At 52.4% G+C, this 19,141-nt stretch overlaps 1 protein-coding gene and 1 pseudogene across 1 annotated transcript in view; both read right to left on the bottom strand.

The window, feature by feature from the left end:
* The window catches only part of LOC149325293 (sodium-coupled monocarboxylate transporter 1-like), a 106,144-nt gene that overhangs the window by 8,487 nt on the left and 78,516 nt on the right, over nucleotides 1-19,141 (bottom strand). The window contains exons 9-10 of the mRNA XM_089564226.1: nucleotides 16,405-16,514; nucleotides 16,162-16,229 (exon numbers count right to left, since the gene is read on the bottom strand). Of these exons, the coding sequence (XP_089420352.1) occupies nucleotides 16,162-16,229; nucleotides 16,405-16,514 (178 nt within the window). The remainder of the gene's footprint in view (nucleotides 1-16,161; nucleotides 16,230-16,404; nucleotides 16,515-19,141) is intronic.
* Nucleotides 5,989-12,434, bottom strand: LOC149325295 (uncharacterized; annotated as a pseudogene).

Here is a 19,141-nt window from a genome sequence, read left to right as displayed (position 1 = left end):
AGCGCAGCTTCTGAGCCCGGAAAGGAGCGAGGAAGGTAGCGGGAGGTCCCGGCAATAGTACGCCGTCAGGCCCTTCTTGATGTCGGCGTAAATGTTTGGGCCAGGAGGCGGTAACCGATGTCTAGCCAGGAGAGTGGGTGGCAGTTTGTCGCTGGTGTGCTTATAGCGACGAAGCTGGCACAGAAGGTAGGCAGGCTGGGTAGTCGACGTTGGGAGTAGCGCGGTACGACTGGAGGAGATCACCGGTTACGGTGGGAGGCGCAGGCATGGCGGCGAGGAGAAGCTGCCGAAAGCCGGGCACGAACAGCGGGCTCGCGGCGGCAAGACCGAGCGGAAGGTAGGACGGGAAAAAGCGTACAGCCGGTGGGTGCGGCGTTGCGTGCGTCGGAGCTGTCGTTCGGAGTCGCTATATGTGGGAGGTGGTCCACATTTATTGAAGGAGGCCCGGTAGCCGCGGCTGATGAGCCGGCGGAGTGGGCTCTCGATGCTGCTGGCCAGGCCGGTCGCCAAAATGTGTTCTCTTCTGCGCGAGCGAGGTCGTGCGCCAAGCTTCGTCTTCATCATCAGCGTCGCTGTCGATGCCAGCGTTCCTAAAAACCGTCAGCCCTCAGTTCACAGCGGCTGCGGAGGAACTGACCAAGGCGCCGGTTAGAACAGTAATGCAATAGGGCGTGTTAAGAATCTCTGGCTCCGGACAGGCCGCCATTGGAAACTGAACCTGGCAATGTTTAACGCTAGAAACTTATGATGAGGCTAGCCTAGCAGCGCTGTTCGAGGAACTAGCGGGTATTACATGGGGTGTCATGGGGCTTAGTCAGGTACGTACGGATGAGGAATATACAGTACCAAGGGGTGGGCATGCATTCTGCTATCCTGGATAAGCAGAGAGACGAGAACTAGGTGGGGGATTCCGCATCAATAGGATATACCTGGCAACACAGAACAGCTCTATAGTATTAATGAGAGGGTGGTAGCTATCATGAATAGGCTTAATAAAAGGTAAAAGCTAAAGGTGGAACAGGCCTACACGCCTACATCCAGCCCTCATGACAAGATCGTTGAAAGCTATGAAGACGACGATACTGCCACGAACCAAGTAAGATCACAGTAAATTGTACTAATGGGCGATTTCAATGCAAAGGTAGCAAAAAGCAGGCCGGATACCAGGCGGTAGGCGATTATGGCAAAGAGTGAACGAATAGCAGGGGGGGTTATTAGTAGAGTTCAAAGTTTCCCATATGCTTTGTTACAAGAAGCCAGCGTATTTTAATTGGTTTGATGCAGTCACAACCTTCAAGTGTCTTGAAGCAGGAGGAAATAAATTTTCGCACTGTTGCTATTTCTTTCCCTTCTGCTAGCCAGGAAGTCATGCGAGCATATGCCCTGATCTTCGTGTTTTTGATCTTGAGTTTGAAACGAGCTTTTGTACGGTCCTCCTTCTCAACAGTCGCTTAAATTCCTGCTCAATTTCTGCCATTAGAGTGGTATCATCGACATATCTAGGGCTGTTGGATCGCGCGACCAGCGCCACCGTGATCGGCTGTGCGCACACCGATCTCCTGCAAAATCACGTCTACGTCCAGGCTCCTGACCTCGTATCGCCACCAACCGATCTATAGGAGTGCTACTTCATCGCCTGTACGCCTGGTAATCAAAATTCCAAGCGTTCAGCGCCGTTTTCTGGCACATCAGCATCTGGCTGGCCGCCCACGCCAGGCGCGCTAAGCCAAGCCTACATCTGCACCGCCGGGGCAACGCCCCCCGCGCTCGCCAGCATGCTCGTAGCCGGAACGGCGGGGAGCTCGCCTAGCCAGTCAGCAGCCCAGGCGCTGAATCACAAGCGCTGTGCTCCCGCGGCGCCCCGGGAAGCCACCGCAGCCACGATCGTCATGAAATTTGCGAACCACCTCAACCTCGGCAACACTTTATTCCCTGTGCTCTGTCGGTCCGTCATGGATTCCGCCCGCCTAACCAAGACTGAACGTGACAATACCTATATCAAACTCCGCACCTCGCAAAACATCCTGGCCATCGATACCCACCGCCCAGCCGCTGCTGACAAGCTGCTCCAACTCAAGCAACTTTCATTGAACAACACCCAGTACGAAGTCACCTCGTACGTAGCTAACTACCCCCTTAACGCCCGTGGTGTTATACACGGCCTCACCATGGACTTTACCGAAGACGACTTTGCCGCTAACCTTCGTGGTGACAGCACCCGACTCCTAAGCGCCCGCCGTCTCGGACGTACCAACACACTTCTGCTCAACGTCGAAGGGCCCCGTCTACCACGCTATGCCATCTTCCACAGCGGAGTGTACCGCGTCTACCCGCAAAAGCCCCAGAGCAAACAATGCACGCATTGTCACGCCATAGGACACCGTGCCGACGTCTGTCCTAACAAGCCTAGCCTTGTTCGGTGCTCGATTTGCAGCCAACCGTTTCCTCCTGACCAAGAGGCACTACCCCACATGAATGTGAACCACACTGCTGGAACTGCAAGGGCGACCACACACCGTCTCATCCTGAGTGCCCCGCAAGGAAAGACGCCGACGCTGCAGTCCTAAAGTGGCACCGCGCCCAACGACGCCATCGCGCCCGCGCCGACCCTCCACCCCCTAAAGCCGACGCGACCATCTAGCCGCCCCTGCCTACCTCGAACCGCTACGAGGCCCTTCAGCTCTCCTGCAGCAGCAGCAGCAGCAGCAGCAACAGCCCGGGGCACGAGACCGCGCAAAGAAGTAAATCTCGAACCAAGCCCTCTGCCAAGCGGCCACCGTCCACCACTTCTGGTGCGGCAACCAGCAACTGCACCTCCTCTACTAAACCGCAAGCTTCCGTGATGCAGTCACAGACTCCACCAAGTCACGAGGTGAGCGGTCCATCTCCCACATCCATCGCACCCCCTCCCCCGTCCTTCCAACACCGGTTTTACTAACGTCCCTCCACACCTACTCCACTTTCACCCCTCCCTACCGACAACGCTATTGCTCTCATACAGCATTCCCTTGCTCCCGTCCTATTGGCCTTACAACAACTGACGGCTCGCGTCGAGCAGTTAGAGCACCATCTCATCTCCCTCGCGTCCTCTGCCCCATGCTCTCCCGACACAGACTCCAATGCTCCCCCTCGAAAGCGCGCAAGCGCCCCTCCAGTGCCTAACCTCGACACAATGGAGGAAGACCCGCATGATGAGTGATATCATGCGACACACATCCCCACCCCAAAACCCTCTAATTATTTGGCAGTGGAACTGCCGTGGTTTTCGTCGCAAGAAAAATGCCATCTTGCAACACATGCGGATTACTGGCGTTAACCCACACGTCATCGCACTGCAAGAAACGTACGGTGCCTTTTCTCTTCCAGGTTACGACCATTTTACTCAGCCAAGTATAGTCATGAAGAGAAAAGGACATCAAACGCCCCCTCCTCCGCCGATTTTGACGGTTACGCACATACGGAGCACGATACCCACCATTCAGGAAGATACATCCCACCTCAACTCCGGGACGAAAGAGCATGTCCTGACACACTCCACCTATCAGGGTCACCGTATCACGATTTTAAACTGCTACTGGACTCCCTCCGACTCTAGGACCAGCATCCGACCTTTGCATACGGCCCTCCCTGCCTCTGATGTCCCTACTACTTTCGTCCTTCTTGGTGAATTCAACTGCCCACAGCCTGCATGGGGGTACGACCGTACTTCAGCCTCCGGACGAAAACTCGACCGCTTCGCCAGTATTCATCACCTCACCCTCCTGAATGACACATTCATGCCTACACGTCTAGGATGTGGAGCACAATCCGACACAAACCCCGACCTTGCATGGATTCGCAGCGATCTCCGCGCTTCTTGGAGTAATACGGGTGACACGATGGGGAGTGATCACTGTATTCTTCGGATAACGCTCACGTCACAGCGACCCTCCAGACCATCCGGAACACATCTACCTCCCACTATGTTCGTAGACTGGCCAAAGGCTCGGCCGGCCCTCGACTCCTTATCCGTCTCACTCGAGGACCCCGAAAAATGGTGTAGCGCCATTATGGAGACCGTTTCCCAAGACACCAAACATATCCACCGATCTCCCGACTATCCATACATTGACACACACCTACTTGGGCTATGGAAACAACGTCGCCGGGCCATAAAAGCTTGGCGCAACTGTAGATCTAGCCACGCACTGAAAAGAAAAGTTGCTGAACTAACGCAAGCAGCCCAACAATACGCTGACCAACTAGCCACGAACAACTGGCTTCAGCTCAGCGATGACATGGTCGAGAGACTCCACACTCCAAAAGTCTGGCACATTATGCGCACCCTACGTAGACAGGGTAAACCTCGTAACACACTTCAAAAGCTACAGTTGGCCCTCTCCGTCTCACAAGAAGCTGAGCAAATCCGAAATCAATTTTACCCATCCTCTACTTCTCCTGCCAGCTCCCCGTCACACCCTTACACCGAAGAAGAAGCACACGAGCAAGGAATGAATTCCGACTTCACATTCGCCGAACTTCAGGCTGCTCTATGGTCCCTTAAGCGAAACACAGCACCCGGCCCAGATAAAATTACCTATGGTATACTCCGTAACCTCCCCGATTCAAAACTAGACGAACTTATTCAGATCATTAATGCTGTTTGGCGCTTCGGGAAAATTGCCGCTGCATTGAAAGAGGCACACGTAATTATGATTCCGAAACCAGGAAAATCCTCTGCGCTCATCACTAACCTGCGACCTATATCCATGACTTCTTGCCTAGGGAAGCTGATTGTGAAGATGGCCCTTACCCGCCTCGAATGGCACCTGCATACTATGGAGTCACTCCGCGTGCAGCCGGCCGGGAAGGCGAGCTTCCGTGCCAGCTATGCGCGGGCGTTCTCGTGTCCCCAACCCGTGGCGCAAAGTCACAGCCACGGCGGGTTCGGACGAAGTAGGCAACGAACAGAATACGCTAGGAAACAGTTTATTAACCTAGCGCAAGGCGAAGCACACTGCGGAAAAATGTTCTATCCTATAATATAAGAAAACAAACACGTACAAGCGCTAAAAACACGGACAGAGAAGAGACTTGGACAACACGAGCGCTTACTTTCAACTGAAGGTTTATTGATACACAAGCACAATTTTATACACCTTGCTGCATGACGTCAAACTTGTGTATCAATAAACCTTCAGTTGAAAGTAAGCGCTCGTGTTGTCCAAGTCTCTTCTCTGTCCGTGTTTTAGCGCTTGTACGTGTTTGCTATGAACCAACTAGCCCAAAGGTCTGTGCTCCTGAGCTATAATATAAGGTTCAGTAGCTTACCAGGTCGTCGTCGACCGGCGTTGGATAATCCGGGAGGCGCGGGCAGGAAGGGCGTCGGCGAGGCAAAACGGCAGCAACACCGCGGCGAGAAGAGAGACTAGAGAGCCTCGTTCCCGCGCGAGCTCTCCTTAAACCTCTACGACATTGCCTCCCATTGGGCAACCGGTTACCTTGAAGGAGAGTCGTTCGAAGGAGAGTCGTTCACACCGTCCCTAAGACGCCAGAGCGCAGGCGTGACGTCACGTCCGAGCTGGGAGTGAGGAGAGTGGCCGGGTGCCCCCCTCTCCCCATTCCCTGCGGCGCGCGCTCTCGTCGCGTGACTCGGCGCGGGGGCGATGAAGGATATTTGTATATCCCACATCCTCCCCTCCTTAAGAAGCCTCCCGAACAGAGAAGCGGGCGCAACGTTACTTAATCTTCTTCGCCATCCAGGGATCGAAGTTCTTCGGCTCCCGCCGGTACACCTGTTGCCGTCCGCGCCACGCCCACACTGATCAGCTGGTCCGAATGCTTGGCCACCCGCGAGATGCCGATGTCGACAGGTAGCTTGCTACCGGTTGCAGTCTTCCGAGTGCGGGCGGCTGCGCCGCTCCGGTGAACGTGGTTGACCGCCTCCGTGGCAACGGCCCAGAATGCTTGGAGGTCAGGTCCGTGGCCGCGCCGCTCTGAGAAACTGGGTCAGGTGGCTTCAGAGGCGAGGACCCTGGCGCTTCCATGGTAGAGGCCGGGCGGTTGGGCTGCGCTGGCGTGCCCGGTTAGCTGGCGAGGGCTCAGGGTTGAGGTGGTAAATGGGGTCTCGGCAGCGCTCACTGTGTTTTGCCAGCTTGCTCTTAGGTAGGTGGGTGCGGTGGCGTACAGTCGGCAGGCCTTAGGCAGGCGGTTAGCTCCGATGCGGTATGGCAGGTAGCAGGGGTGCCCAGGTGGCAGCAGTGTGGCGGCTTCAGGTCGCGGGCTGGTCGTAGCGGCGGGCCATGGGCTCGACGCGTTGCCGAAGCTGGATGGTGGCTTGTTGGCGGTAGTGGTGAACGATGTCGTTCTGATGTGCCCTGATTCTTTTCCATCTGCGCTGAAAAAGGTCAACACAGATATAGCCAACTCCCACAGCGCGTGCTACGTAGCTGTACGGCCCTCACGAGAGTCATGAGGGTTAACGCAAGTAAGTCTTACGTAACATTGATCGGCATGAGCGGCCCGTACGTTCATGCATCTAACGAGACTGCGTGTCGGCCTGCGCCCTCGCTCTAGTCCGCGCAGGCAGATTTTATTTCTGCGTACGGCGCAAGTTATAGCGGGACGCGGAGTTCGCCGGCTGATCGCAGCGCTCGTTTTCCGACTACGGCGCGGGTCGGGCTGTGTCCTGAACCCACTCATCTCGCTGCACGTAACGTTTCAAGTCGCATACGTGCACCGGTCCGCCTGTCGGTTTCGACCGCAAGTCCTCGAGCCTGTAAACGAGCGAGGAAAGCTTCTCTCGCACGCGAAACGGCCCGATCCATTTCGGCGCCAACGAGGCCGCGAACTGTCTGCTAGTAAAGCTCAGAACGTGTTGGCGCCGAAGCACCAGATGGCCCACTTCGTAGTGAACATCCCGGTGCGAGCGGTCGTACTGTGCTTTCTGCTGCGCCCTAGCGGTGCTCAGGTTTCGGCGAGCCTTGTGTAAAACCTCCGTCATCTAAGCGCGCAGCTGCGTCGCGTATTCAGCTCGTGCTGACGAAGCGACTGGCGTCTTCCTGCGGTCCGTTAGAACCCGGTCCATCGGATTTAGCAGCTCTCTACCCAGATTGAGAGAAGACGGCGCATACCCGGTCGAGCGGTTAACGGTCGAACGCAAAGCGAACGCGATCTCCGGCAGATAGGAGTCCCAATCTTTGTGCATCTCAGAGTACGCGACAAGCATGTGCTTGATGTTGCGGTTGACTCGTTCCGTGGGGTTCGACTGAGCATGATAGGTGGTCGTTTTCTTGTGTTTAATGCCGAGTGCAGCGCACGAATATACGAACACCTTCGCAGTGAAGTAGGACGCGTTGTCCGTTATCAGCTGCTCTGGGAAACCGAACCTGGTGAATACGTCCATCAGCTTCTCCATGGTCACTCGTGCCGTCAGCTTTCTAAGGGGGAAAAGTTCAACCCACTTGCTGAAGTGATCCGTGACCACCAACAAGAATTTGTTCCTGCTTGGTGTCGTAGGATACGGCCCCATGATGTCACACGCCGCGATTTGCCAGGGAGTCTGGCTGTTAATCGGCTGCATGAGGCCGGGCGGTCGTCCACCCCGGGGCTTCACGCTTTGGCACACATGGCACGAGCGGGCGTAGCGTGTTACGTCCCTTTTCATGCCAAGCCAGGTAGCAAAGCGACACAACTTAATGTTCATATTTGAAAGGGTGTGCGCTAAAAAAGACGTACACAGGAAAAAGATAGAGATGACAGGAGAAAAGCGCAACTGCCAACTTTAATGACGAAAAAAGAAGCCAGGCGCACTTATATATCCGCTGATAAACAGATATGAGCTGCGTGATGGAGCATGACCCCAACAACCAAACATAAGACAGCGCAAAAAATGCATATCTAAGTGACATTAAAAGAAACCCAAGAAAGTGAACCTATCAAACACCTGCCGAGGTAAGGTAAAAAAGTGGGATTCATATCGGCTGACAACAATGCATAACAACATGGGAAAACAGAGCTGTATGAAAGATTACACTGAAAAAGAGGATAACACCATAAAAAAGGCTAACAACATGACGAAATTTTTAACAAAGAACAAGTGAAAGATGGAGATAAAAACCGTGTAAAGGGCGCTAAATAAAGGCACATTAGAACATCTAAAAGGACACTAAAACATAGAGAGGCGAACGGGTTAATAGTCTAGATGTACCCATCCAAAAAGGCAAGTTCATTTCTAGACAGGTTAATAGAAGCCGTGCTAACGCACTTGTCTTTCCTGAGGGGAATAAAAAAGGCCTCAATTACTTCTCTTATGCCCGTCGAACACTTTTCGACAAAATGAATCCATCTGCTGAGCTTCGAGCAACTCTTTTCTCCTGAACACGATCCCCACGCAACTCTCGTAGTCCACGTGGTTCACACTCTCACCCGGGATCAACGGTCGGTCCGCGTCCCTTACATCGGCTACGGCTGGGGACAATCCCTCACTCTCTCTCTCTGTCGGGGGGTCGGTCGCGTGACCTTCTTCGGTCTGGACCGGCGCTCGCGAGAGTGCGTCAGCCACGGCGTTGTTCTTCCCTCTGCGGTAGCGCACGGTAAAGTCGTAACGCTGCGGCAACAGGGCCCAACGCGCCAGGCGGCCGCTCGGTTCGCTGAGTCGTCTCAGCCATGTGAGCGCCATGTGATCCGTCTCGATCACAAATGCCACCCCGTCGACGTAGTAGTCGAACTTCCGCAGAGCAAAAACTTTCGCGAGAGATTCCTTCTCTGTCACCGAGTAGTTTCTCTCTGCCGGCGTCAGTGAACGGCTCGCGAACGCTACCGGTCGGAGGACGCCTTCATGCTCCTGAAGCAACACTGCTCCTAAGCCCAGGTAGCTTGCGTCTGTTTGAATCACAAACTCCCTGTTTAGGTCGGGTAGCTGCAACTCAGCCGTGTCCGCGAGCACCTTGGTGAGGTTGCGCAGTGCAGCCTCTTGCTCGTGACCCCAACTCCAGCGCTCGTCCTTCTTCAAAAGCTTTGTCAAAGGTGCCTGCAGCGCTGCGCAATCTGGGATGAACTGGCGATAAAAGTTCGCCATTCCCAGGAAGCGTCTGAGACCAGCTAGGTCTGACGGCGACGGAAACTTAAGCAAAGCCTCAAGTTTATCCTCGCACGGTAGAATGCGGCCTTTGTCGATCGTGAACCCCAACAGTGTTATTCGGGTCGCGGCGACCTGCGCCTTCTTAGGGTTCAAAGTGATTCCCGCGGACCTCAGCCTCTCTAGGATGTCCCTCAAGTGGCGCAGGTGTTCCTCGAACGTTTTCGAGTACACCACGATGTCGTCTAGATATCCGAGCGCGTGGTGCCACTTCGCATCTCCCAGAACACGGTCCATTAGGCGCTGATAAGTAGCGGGTGCTCCTACCAAGCCAAAAGACATTCTCTTGATTTGGAAAAGACCTCTGTGACAAGTTAAAGCAGTCTTCTCTTTATCACGCTCATCCATTTCAACCTGAAAGTATCCGCAGCTAGCATCGAGCGTAGTAAAGTACTTCGCCCCACCTAGGTTGGACACTAGGGAAGAAATGGTTGGTAGAGGGTACGCATCCTTTCTCGTAACCTCGTTCAGCCTGCGATAGTCCACGCAAAGCCGATATGTATCGTCTTTATTTGGAACTAAGACTACCGGGGAGCCCCAAGGGCTGTTGGACCTCTCAACAACGCCAGTGTCGACAAGTTCGTCTAAGGCGCCGTCTAGTGCCTTTCTCTTAGCCAAGCTAATTGGTCTAGGATTGCACTTCCAAGGCAGTGCATCACCTCTGTCTATTCTGTGCCTTACTAGTGTAGTGAGGCCAGGCCGGTCCGTGAATGTCGCGTTGAATTCGTAGAGGAGAGATGACAAGCGTGCCTTCTCCCTCTCCGATACGCTGTTCACCTCCGACAACAAAGGGTGCATTGCCCTACCTGGCACGGTAGAACAGCTTTCTACCACGACAACATTCTCTGTGGGCCCTCCCTCAGCGGCGACTGTCCGCCCGCATGCTTGTTTCCGGGCCGGCGGGGGTGTTTCCCACGGTCTCTCCCCGCTCGCTTCGCGTTGGGAGCCGCAATTGACTTCGAGGCCGCGGGCGCTTTCGCAAAAAGCTTCAAGGCGCCGGTGGTGCGCTCCCGGTAGCCTCCGCTGGTTATGTTTATCACAATGCCTGTCTTGGCTAGGAAGTCTAGCCCAAAAATTACAGGAACGGATAAACAGGGAAGATGAACGAGGCGTTGTCGCCGCACGCGTCTTTCCCAGCGAACCACTATCCCAGCCGCACCACTAGATTGCGCTGTGCCGCTCGCGAGGCGAAAAGTGGTATCGCACTCTCTCAACCGGATTTTGTTCTGGCGGAGATGGTTTAGCACCTCGTCACCGAATAAAGAAGCGCTTGCCCCTGTATCGAGTAACGCGGTGAATTTCTTTCGAGCTATCGTTAGCTCAATGATTGGCGCTGGCAAGTCAACAGAACTTCCTACGCGGCATACCAAAGGCGAACTACGGTACACAAACGCTAAAGTATCGAATCGCTGATCTTCTAAATAAGTACCCGGGTATTATAGAAATCATTCACGACAGTCGTTCCATGAAAGCATTTAGCAAAAAGCTAACCCATTTCTTTTTCTTGACATAGCAATGGCTTACTTTTTCTGCACATATCTGCCCTATAAAAAAAAATAAAAAATCCATGTTCTATTAGAAAAGAAAACCTTACTTTGGCCGGCTTAGTTAAGCTCTTCATGCCTTTTGTTATGTTCAGGGACACCGATATTTGTATTTTATGTGCAATTCTGTGTAACAATGTTGACTGACGAATATACTTTTTGCAGCATTTCTTAATTGTGTGCCTTAAGTGAATATGTGCTGTTTTTCTTGTTTTTTCTTTTTTTTGTTTTCGTGTATAATGTTATATGCAATGTCTCTTTGGTGTTACGGTCTGTTTTCTTTGGTTAAACCTGCCCACTGCTCAGTTGTAGAGTGTAAAGGGGGCGGACGCTTCGTCAGGCAACTTTTGATTGCCTTTTTGTTCGCCTCCTCGGCAACCAAGTGTTGTTGAAATAAATCTGAATCTGAATCTAATAAACCGGGTTTCTCTGTGTACGCCGCGCGGGATCGAAGGTCGATCACCGGCGGCTGTGGCCGTTTCCCGACCGTGTTTGCTCACGGGCGGGGAGGCAGCCACAGTCGCGGGCGAAGTGCCCCGGTTGGTCACACCTGTAGCAGCGGTTGCTCGGGCTCCGACGGGCTAGGCGCTGGTCGCCACGTTCCGGTCGGTCGTTTCGATCGCGATCTCGCGGTGCGGACGGTGGGGGCCGCTCGTGCGGCCACGTGTCGGCCTCGCGATCTCGGCTACAGGTGTTCCGCTCTGCGGCAGCGTGTGCTGTTCGCAGCGCGTAGCTGAATAGGTCCAAAGCGCGGTCGGACAACTCCCAACCCCTCGGGACAGGCTCCTCAGCTAATTGTGCTGTCGCTTCAGCTCTAGACGGACTACGCGCTGAGCTGCCATTCCACGCGCAGCGCTGCTCAAGTGACTGCGATGCAGGTGGCGGCGGCCGATACGCTCGCGCAGAGAGGATGTCTCCCTGAATGCGCTTCGCCTCAGCTGTTAGCTCGTCCAGGTCTCTAAACCTGCCTCCTCTCAGGTAGGCCGCGAAAGTCGGGTGCGCTTGTCGTGTGACACGCTCAACTTTCTCCATGTTTGTGGCGCGAGGGTCAGCGAGGTGATACAGTTAGTCCATCGCTCGGACATACTCTAACAAAGACTCGTCGGGGTGCTGGGTGCGGAGTTCCAGCTCTCTCCTCAAACGCCACTCGTAGTTAGCGGGAAGGAATTCGTCGCGGAAGCTCGCTCTAAACTCCTTCATTGTACTCGCTCGGTTACCGGTTAGTCGGTACCAGCGGGCCGCTTGCTCTGTCAAAGAGACAGGCACAACACACGCGAGGAGTTTGGCGTCTGCGATTCCTGTCGCTTGCTGATAATGCAGCAGACGGTCGAGGTACTCATTAGCCCCTGTTCTTTCATGGTACCCCGTGTGGGTAGGTACGTCTATCCTAAGACGGGGTGCCTGGGCCGGGGCTTGCAAATTGTTTTGCAACATACCCGCTAAGCTCTGCACAACTTCCATCGCGTTCTGCAAGAGCACCTCGGATGACTGCGGACTAACGCCCCTGGAGTTGGCGCAGCCGCTGATGGTGTCGAATGATGAGGCCTAGGTGCCCCATTGTTCGCACCACGGAGCGGCGAGGTGCCCGATGTGGTGCCCTCCGTACCAGGCCTAAGTCCTGCCGACGCGCCCGCGAATGCAACTCGGCTATTCCGCGTGGAACACGCAAGATTTACACCTTCCAAAGGCAAGTCAAGTAGGGAGCCCTGGCTCTGTGCCGCTAGCTCTGACAGCATGAACAAAGACTGGAAGTCAGGCCTGTCAGCAGCCATCCTTTGTTAGCGCGTCGACAGTCGTTCGCTCCAACAAAGTATACTGCTCAATGCCTAGTTCGCCCCACGTTGGGCGCCAAGATATGGAGTCACTCCGCGTGCAGGTGGCCGGGAAGGCGAGCTTCCGTGCCAGCTATGCGCGGGCGTTCTCGTGTCCCCAACCCGTGGCGCAAAGTTACAGCCACGGAGGGTTCGGACGAAGTAGGCAACAAACAGAATACGCTAGGGAACAGTTTATTAACCTAGCGCAAGGCAAAGCATACTGCGGAAGAATGTTCTATCCGATTATATAAGGTTCAGTAGCTTACCAGGTCGTCGTCGACCGGCGTTGGATAATCCGGGAGGCGCGGGCAGGAAGGGCGTCGGCGAGGCAAAACGGCAGTAACACCGCGGCGAGAAGAGAGACTAGAGAGCCTCGTTCCCGCGCGAGCTCTCCTTAAACCCCTACGACATTGCCTCCCCCTTGGGCAACCGGTCACCTCGAAGGAGAGTCGTTCACCCCGTCCCTAAGACGCCAGAGCGTAGGCGTTTCCTCACGTCCGAGCTGGGAGTAAGGAGAGTGGCTGGGTGCCCCCCCTCTCCCCATTCCCTGCGGCGCGCGCTCTCGTCGCGTGACTCGGCGCGGGGGCGATGAAGGATATGTGTATATCCCACAATACCAATCGCTGTCTTCCTCCCACTATGGTCGGATTCCGCGCCCACGTATGCACACAAGACATTGGACGGCAAATCTATGAGGATTTGTACACCTTTCCAACAGCTGCGAGTTTTGACCGGCGTGGATATCAAAAAGGCTTTTGATAATGTCGCCCACTCCGCAATTCTCACCAACCTGGCAGACACTCGCCCTGGGGTCCGCATGTTCAACTACATCGAACTACATCGAAGACTTTCTTACAGACAGGATCCTCCGAATCATTGGCCCCGACGGCACACCTTCCGCCCCCTTTCCCCTCACCGCAGGTACACCACAGGGATCCATTCTTTCACCTATGCTTTTCAACTTGGCAATGAAAGAACTGCCCCGAAAACTCGCTGAAATTCCTGGCCTACGCCACGCTATATATGCGGATGATATTTCTCTCTGGTCTACCACAGGAAACGCCGGGCAACTAGAATCCACTTTGCAGCAAGGCCTCGACGTCGTTCAGGAGCATGCACGCCGCATAGGTATGAGTTGTTCCGCCGAAAAGCCGGAATACATCGTGGTTTCTAACGCTCGTAAAAAAACCGCTTCTTCCTACCGCGAACTCATTCAACTCTCTCTCGCGCAAACCCCTATTCCCCGACGGAGCCACATCAAGATCCTTGGCTTCACTTTTCAACAAGATGGAAAGTGCAACGTATGGCTCAGCCAACTCCTGCAACAACTGAACCAAATTCGCCACATGCTGTCCCGTATATCTCGTCAAAAGCATGGACTCAGAGAACACGAACTCCGTCGAGTTATAGAAGCACTCGTTTATTCGAGGGTCATGTACGCCTACCCCTATCAACGCCTCACATCCTCTCAAGTAAGCAAACTGGAAGCCTCTCTGCGCCGCTTCACTCAATTAGCCATGGGAATTCCCATCTGCGCCGCAAATGCTCTGATCGCAGACGCCGCCATTTTCCACTCCCTCGAAGAACGTGCAGCAGCACACCACCGAGCCCATATACACCGTCTCTCTACCTCCGAGCAAGGCAGAGATCTCGTCAGCCTTTTCAGACACACCATTTCCCAACTACCCCCGCTTCAACCATCTGCTCCCCCGTGGAAAAGCCTCCCGCTTCTTACTGTAAAACCCATTCCACGCCACATGTCTCCAACGATAAATTGCGGGCGGCGTGAAGCACTGGCGAACCATTTCCCCGCACTGGGCCACGACACGTACTATACCGATGCCCATATCCTCGAGCATCAAGTAGTTACTGCAGTAGTCGGCCCTCGAAGCACCTCCACACATCTCCACACAGGAGTGCCCTCCTCAACCGACGCAGAAACTCTGGCCATAGCAGAGGCGATTACGCTTCACGACCACCTTTCCTCCACCATCACCATACGTGCAGACTCTCAGGCTGCCATACGCTCATTCGAATCTCAAAAACTCCCTCCCCATATCCTAGACACTTTGCTGCAATACCTAACGGCCCACCCTACGCTCCATGTCCGCCTTGAATGGATTCCTGGTCATCAAGGTATACCGGAGAATGAGCTTGCTCATGCTCTGGCCCGTGAAAAAATACCACCGGGACCTCCGACTGCCTGGCCAGCCCATTATAATCCCAAAGCAGACCGCGCTACACACCGACAGGACCGCCGCGAACACCTTCGCAATTTGCGGCACATGCGACGAACCCTTCCGTCACCCTCCCATTTCCTTTGCCCTGCTGACTACACTCTAATTCGACAGGCACAGACTAACTCCCTTCCCTGCGAACTGTATTCCCGCTATATCCTTCATAAACGGGGCAAATCAGCCTGTCTCGTGTGCGGAGAGCATCCCTCAAACATTCATACATATTGGTTATGCCCCCCGCGCCACTAACTCTCCCACCATAACTTCCTCGCATACCTTGCCTCCCCCCTTTCACCTCACGTGGGCACCGCTCCACCAACCTCTCTGCAGCCCAGCCTCCTCGCCGCCCCCATCCGACACATCCAAGGGACACGTGGCCCTACTCCGCCACCGCCGATAAATAACGCCCACCAAACGGGCAGATAAGAAGACTCGGACTTCAGCTGAAAAATAAAAGTTATCTCTCTCTCTCTCTAGGGCTGTTCATGTCAATTTCAGCAACCTTCACTCTAGCTTGGAGCTTATCCAGCCCGGAATTTCTAAACGTGAGAGCAAGGACTAATACCATCGAATTTACTTTAACCCCTGAAAAGCACCACCATGTCGTGTTTCAGCTAAAGTATAGGTTGCTCCTAGAAGACGTCTCTTGCCAGAACGAAAGGTGAAAATATTTTGAAAGTTTTCATGACACGAGAGCAATAACCGGATGCATTAAATAAATCCTCGCTTTAGCACAAAATGCTTCGTCGGTTGGCTGCATAATTTTGAAACATATGGTGTCCAGAATTTCAGCCTTAAAAGAAATTGCACTGAACATTTCACGGCTCCCACTAGCAAAATATTCGTTTTTTTTATGACGGCGTATTGAGAAAATAGAGGAAGCTAAAAACCTAGACATCGCGTTTTCCTCTAGTAACGATCAACCAATTTCTCTACTTTTCAAATCACTTGCTTCTTTCTGCAAACAAGTTCTTCAACATTCTCTTTTTCAGTTTTTTTTTCACTTCATTTACGGATATTGTTTATTTTTACTTTCACATATGTACTTAAGTGCCGATGGCACAAAAGAAGCCTTTCCACGGTTAGTTCATGCCGCATTTGCTTTGTGATCGCAGCCTCACATGTCGTGCTGAAAACCATGCGTTACATGACCTTGTAATAAGTTATGGCGCTGACACAGACCACGTGAAATACGACGCAAGACCACATTGTGTTTGTGTGTACATCGTCTTCCCCGTGGTCTGTGACCGCTAAAACTTTTTACTGGAACGATATAGACCAACTCGGCACAAAAGTAGTTTTAATGCGTTATGTTAGAGTGCCAGTTTTTAGCCGTTGCTTAACTCCGACTATGAATATGTATAGGTAGAAAAACTAAATCATGTTCAGCCACTTTATTCCTAGTCATGAGATTACTATCGCAGGTCGCATAATGAAAATTGTCTCACCCTTACGATTGATCCCATGTAGACACAGAGACAGCTGTACGTAGTCAATATTCCGCCGACGAGGAAGGCTTAAGGAAAAGATTTGTGATGGGAAGAAAGAGTTAAGAAAAGAACACAGCATATGCATTTCCAGCTTTCCACGTGTTTTTAAGGTGTTTGTTTCTGCAAGCATGCACGGCTAATATGAAGACTGCCAGCATGTAGAAACAATATGCCAGAAAAGGAAGTGACATGTGCACATACCCACTGCTTTCGTTGCACATTTTGCGTGAGAGCCGATATTCTTGAAGCGAGGCTCTAAGATATCCACGTAGAATACGGCAGTGAGGGAGTTTATAATCGACGATATAGAGCTGTCAAAAACGCCACAATTAGGCTTGTTTCAACTCTCCGCATGTGCTCGCAACTCCAGAGAGCAAATGTGAACGAGAAAGGCTTTGAAATGAGTTTATGGGTTTATGGGCGTTTAACGTCCCAAAGCTACTCAGGCTATGAGGGACGCCGTAGTGAAGGACTCCGGAAATCTCAACCACCTAGGGTTCATTGACGTGAACTGACCTCGCACAGTACACGGGTCCCTTAGATTTCGACTCCATCGAAATTTGACCGCAGCGCTGGAATGAACCCGTGTCTTTCGCATGAGCAGCCGAATGCCATAACCTCAGAGCCACGGCGGCTGTTTGAAAATGAAAAAGCTCCACAGTTAAGAAACCTAAAGGCTAATTAGTTCACTTGCTCCTTCTTAGACAAAATATTCTAAGTCAATCCCGAGGGGTGTGCATGAATTGGGAAACATGTTCCCGTAATCCCGCTTAGGCACCACAGTCGGTGTTGTCGTGGCGCTTCAAACGCTTACACTTTTCTTAATTGATGTTTTTTCGGCCCTGTGGTCAAGGAAATAAAGAACACAAATTGGCTGCGCAGCTAAATACTAAAAGCAGGAACCAGACGTAGGATGGATGGATGGATGGATAGGAGCGCCCCCTTTGAAACGGGTTGGTGGCAATTGCCACCATGCTCAGCTTTTCTTTCTTTATTATTTTTTTTTGTTTACTGTGTTGGCAATTCTCATTAAGATTCTCCATCACCTTTGCCTACGGTTTCTTACAATTCTAACCTTATGCCACATCTCTGCTTTTCAGCCACCAATCCTCCAATCGCTTTTTGCTGACTTCCACTGCAGATTTATTTACATGACCATTGTTATCTTTAAACCCTAGGGACTCAGAAAGAGTGACTGTGCCTGCATCGACATCCGGATGGATACCATCACATTTGATTATGAGGTGTTCAATTGTTTCCACAGATCTACCACACACTGCACATGTGTCATCTTCTTCGTTAAATTTCTTTTTGTAGATGCGCGTTCTAAGACACCCTGATCTAGCTTCAAACAGTAGGGCACTGCCTCTTGAGTTATCATAGAAAAATTCTTTCCTCATCTGCCTTTTCCAGAATCGATATACAGGGTCTGTTCTGAAAGTAGTAGGACTGGTTTTTTCCTGGGCGAACGGGCGGACGAGAGGCGGTCTGCGCGTGCAGGATCGTTGAAGGGGGATATTGGGAATGCTGGGGAAAATCGGCAGTCGGCTCTCGGCCGTTGAAGAGAGGAGGTCGCTTGTAATGTGAACCCCTGTCGAAACGTCTCGTCACGCAGAATCGTCGAGCGTTTACTGGATCAGCGATACGCTATCAAATCTTGAGTAAATCTTCGTAAAACGGGCAAACAGACTCACAACATGATTAAGGAGGCCTACGAGGACGCTTCCATGGGTATATCAGGGGGTTTTTTAGTGTCACAAGCTTTTCCGAGAAGGTAAGGAAAGAGTGGAGGAAGACGACCGCTCCAGACGCCCTGCGACCAGCAAGACCAACGAAAATGTGTAGCGAGTGAAACATTTACTTAACAGTGATTGTAGAATGAGTATCAGAATGATTTCTGATGACTTGAGCATTCCTCAAACGCAAATTTTTGAGATCGTCACAGAAAACTTATCCATGAGGAAAGCGTGCGCGAAGCTGGTGCCGGGAGTGTTGTCAGATGAGGAAAAGGCCAACCGGTAGGATCTTCTTCCTCATGTGAATGAGGACCCCGATTTTTTGCCCAGCACAAGGCGGCAACGCTGCCTCAGCCCCCCCACAGCCTCGACTTGGCCCCGCCACACTTTTTTCTACTCCCGAGAATAAAATCGGCGCTCGAGGGGAAACATCACGGATCGGTAGAAGTGGTTCAACAGGCCGTGACGAGGGAGCTAAACAGCATTCCGGTCCAGGCGTTCCTGGAGGCGTATCAAAACTGTAAAACTCATTGGCAGCTGCGTGTAGGTGCGGAAGGGGTCTACCTTGAAAAATTGTAATCGTTTGTACTATTCTGTTGAATAAATTTTGTTTAAAAAAATGAGTCCTACTACTTTCAGAACAGACCATGTAGTTCTACACTATGTTTCTTTTGCATTGAATTCATCCAATTTTTAACTTCCGCGTTTTTAACCTGTCGTTTAATGCTCTTTCTTTCTCCGTGCTCATGACCGGCATATTTACTGGTTAGTTTTCTAGTTCTTTTCCGCCACTGTGAGTCAACGTTCTTTCTGTATAAATATTTAAATACCTTAGCTGCCCATCTGTTATCGTCCAATTTCCTCAGGCGTTCTTCATATAGTATTTTACTCTTAGCTTCCCGTGCTTCGAACGATGCCCAGCCCATATCCCCTTGTACTGCCTCGTTTGTGGTTTTGCCGCGGGCACCTAGTGCTAATCTTCCAACAGCTCTCTGATTTACGTCTAATATCGACTGAACTTCTGCCCTTAAGCACAGAACCGCATTGCCGAAAGTAAGTCCCGGCACCATTATTCCTTTCCAAATACCTCTTAGTACTTCATATTTATTGTACCCCCATAATGCCCTATGTTTCATTATCCCGGCGTCTCTTCGTCCTTTTGCCCTAAGAGCCTGTTCATGCTTTTCCGTGTATATCTGCCC

The sequence above is a fragment of the Amblyomma mixtum genome, chromosome 10 (genome assembly GCF_055824585.1).
Source record: "Amblyomma mixtum isolate Tamu chromosome 10, ASM5582458v1, whole genome shotgun sequence".
NCBI lineage: Eukaryota > Metazoa > Arthropoda > Arachnida > Ixodida > Ixodidae > Amblyomma > Amblyomma mixtum.
This window is presented reverse-complemented; position numbering and strand designations above follow the sequence as displayed.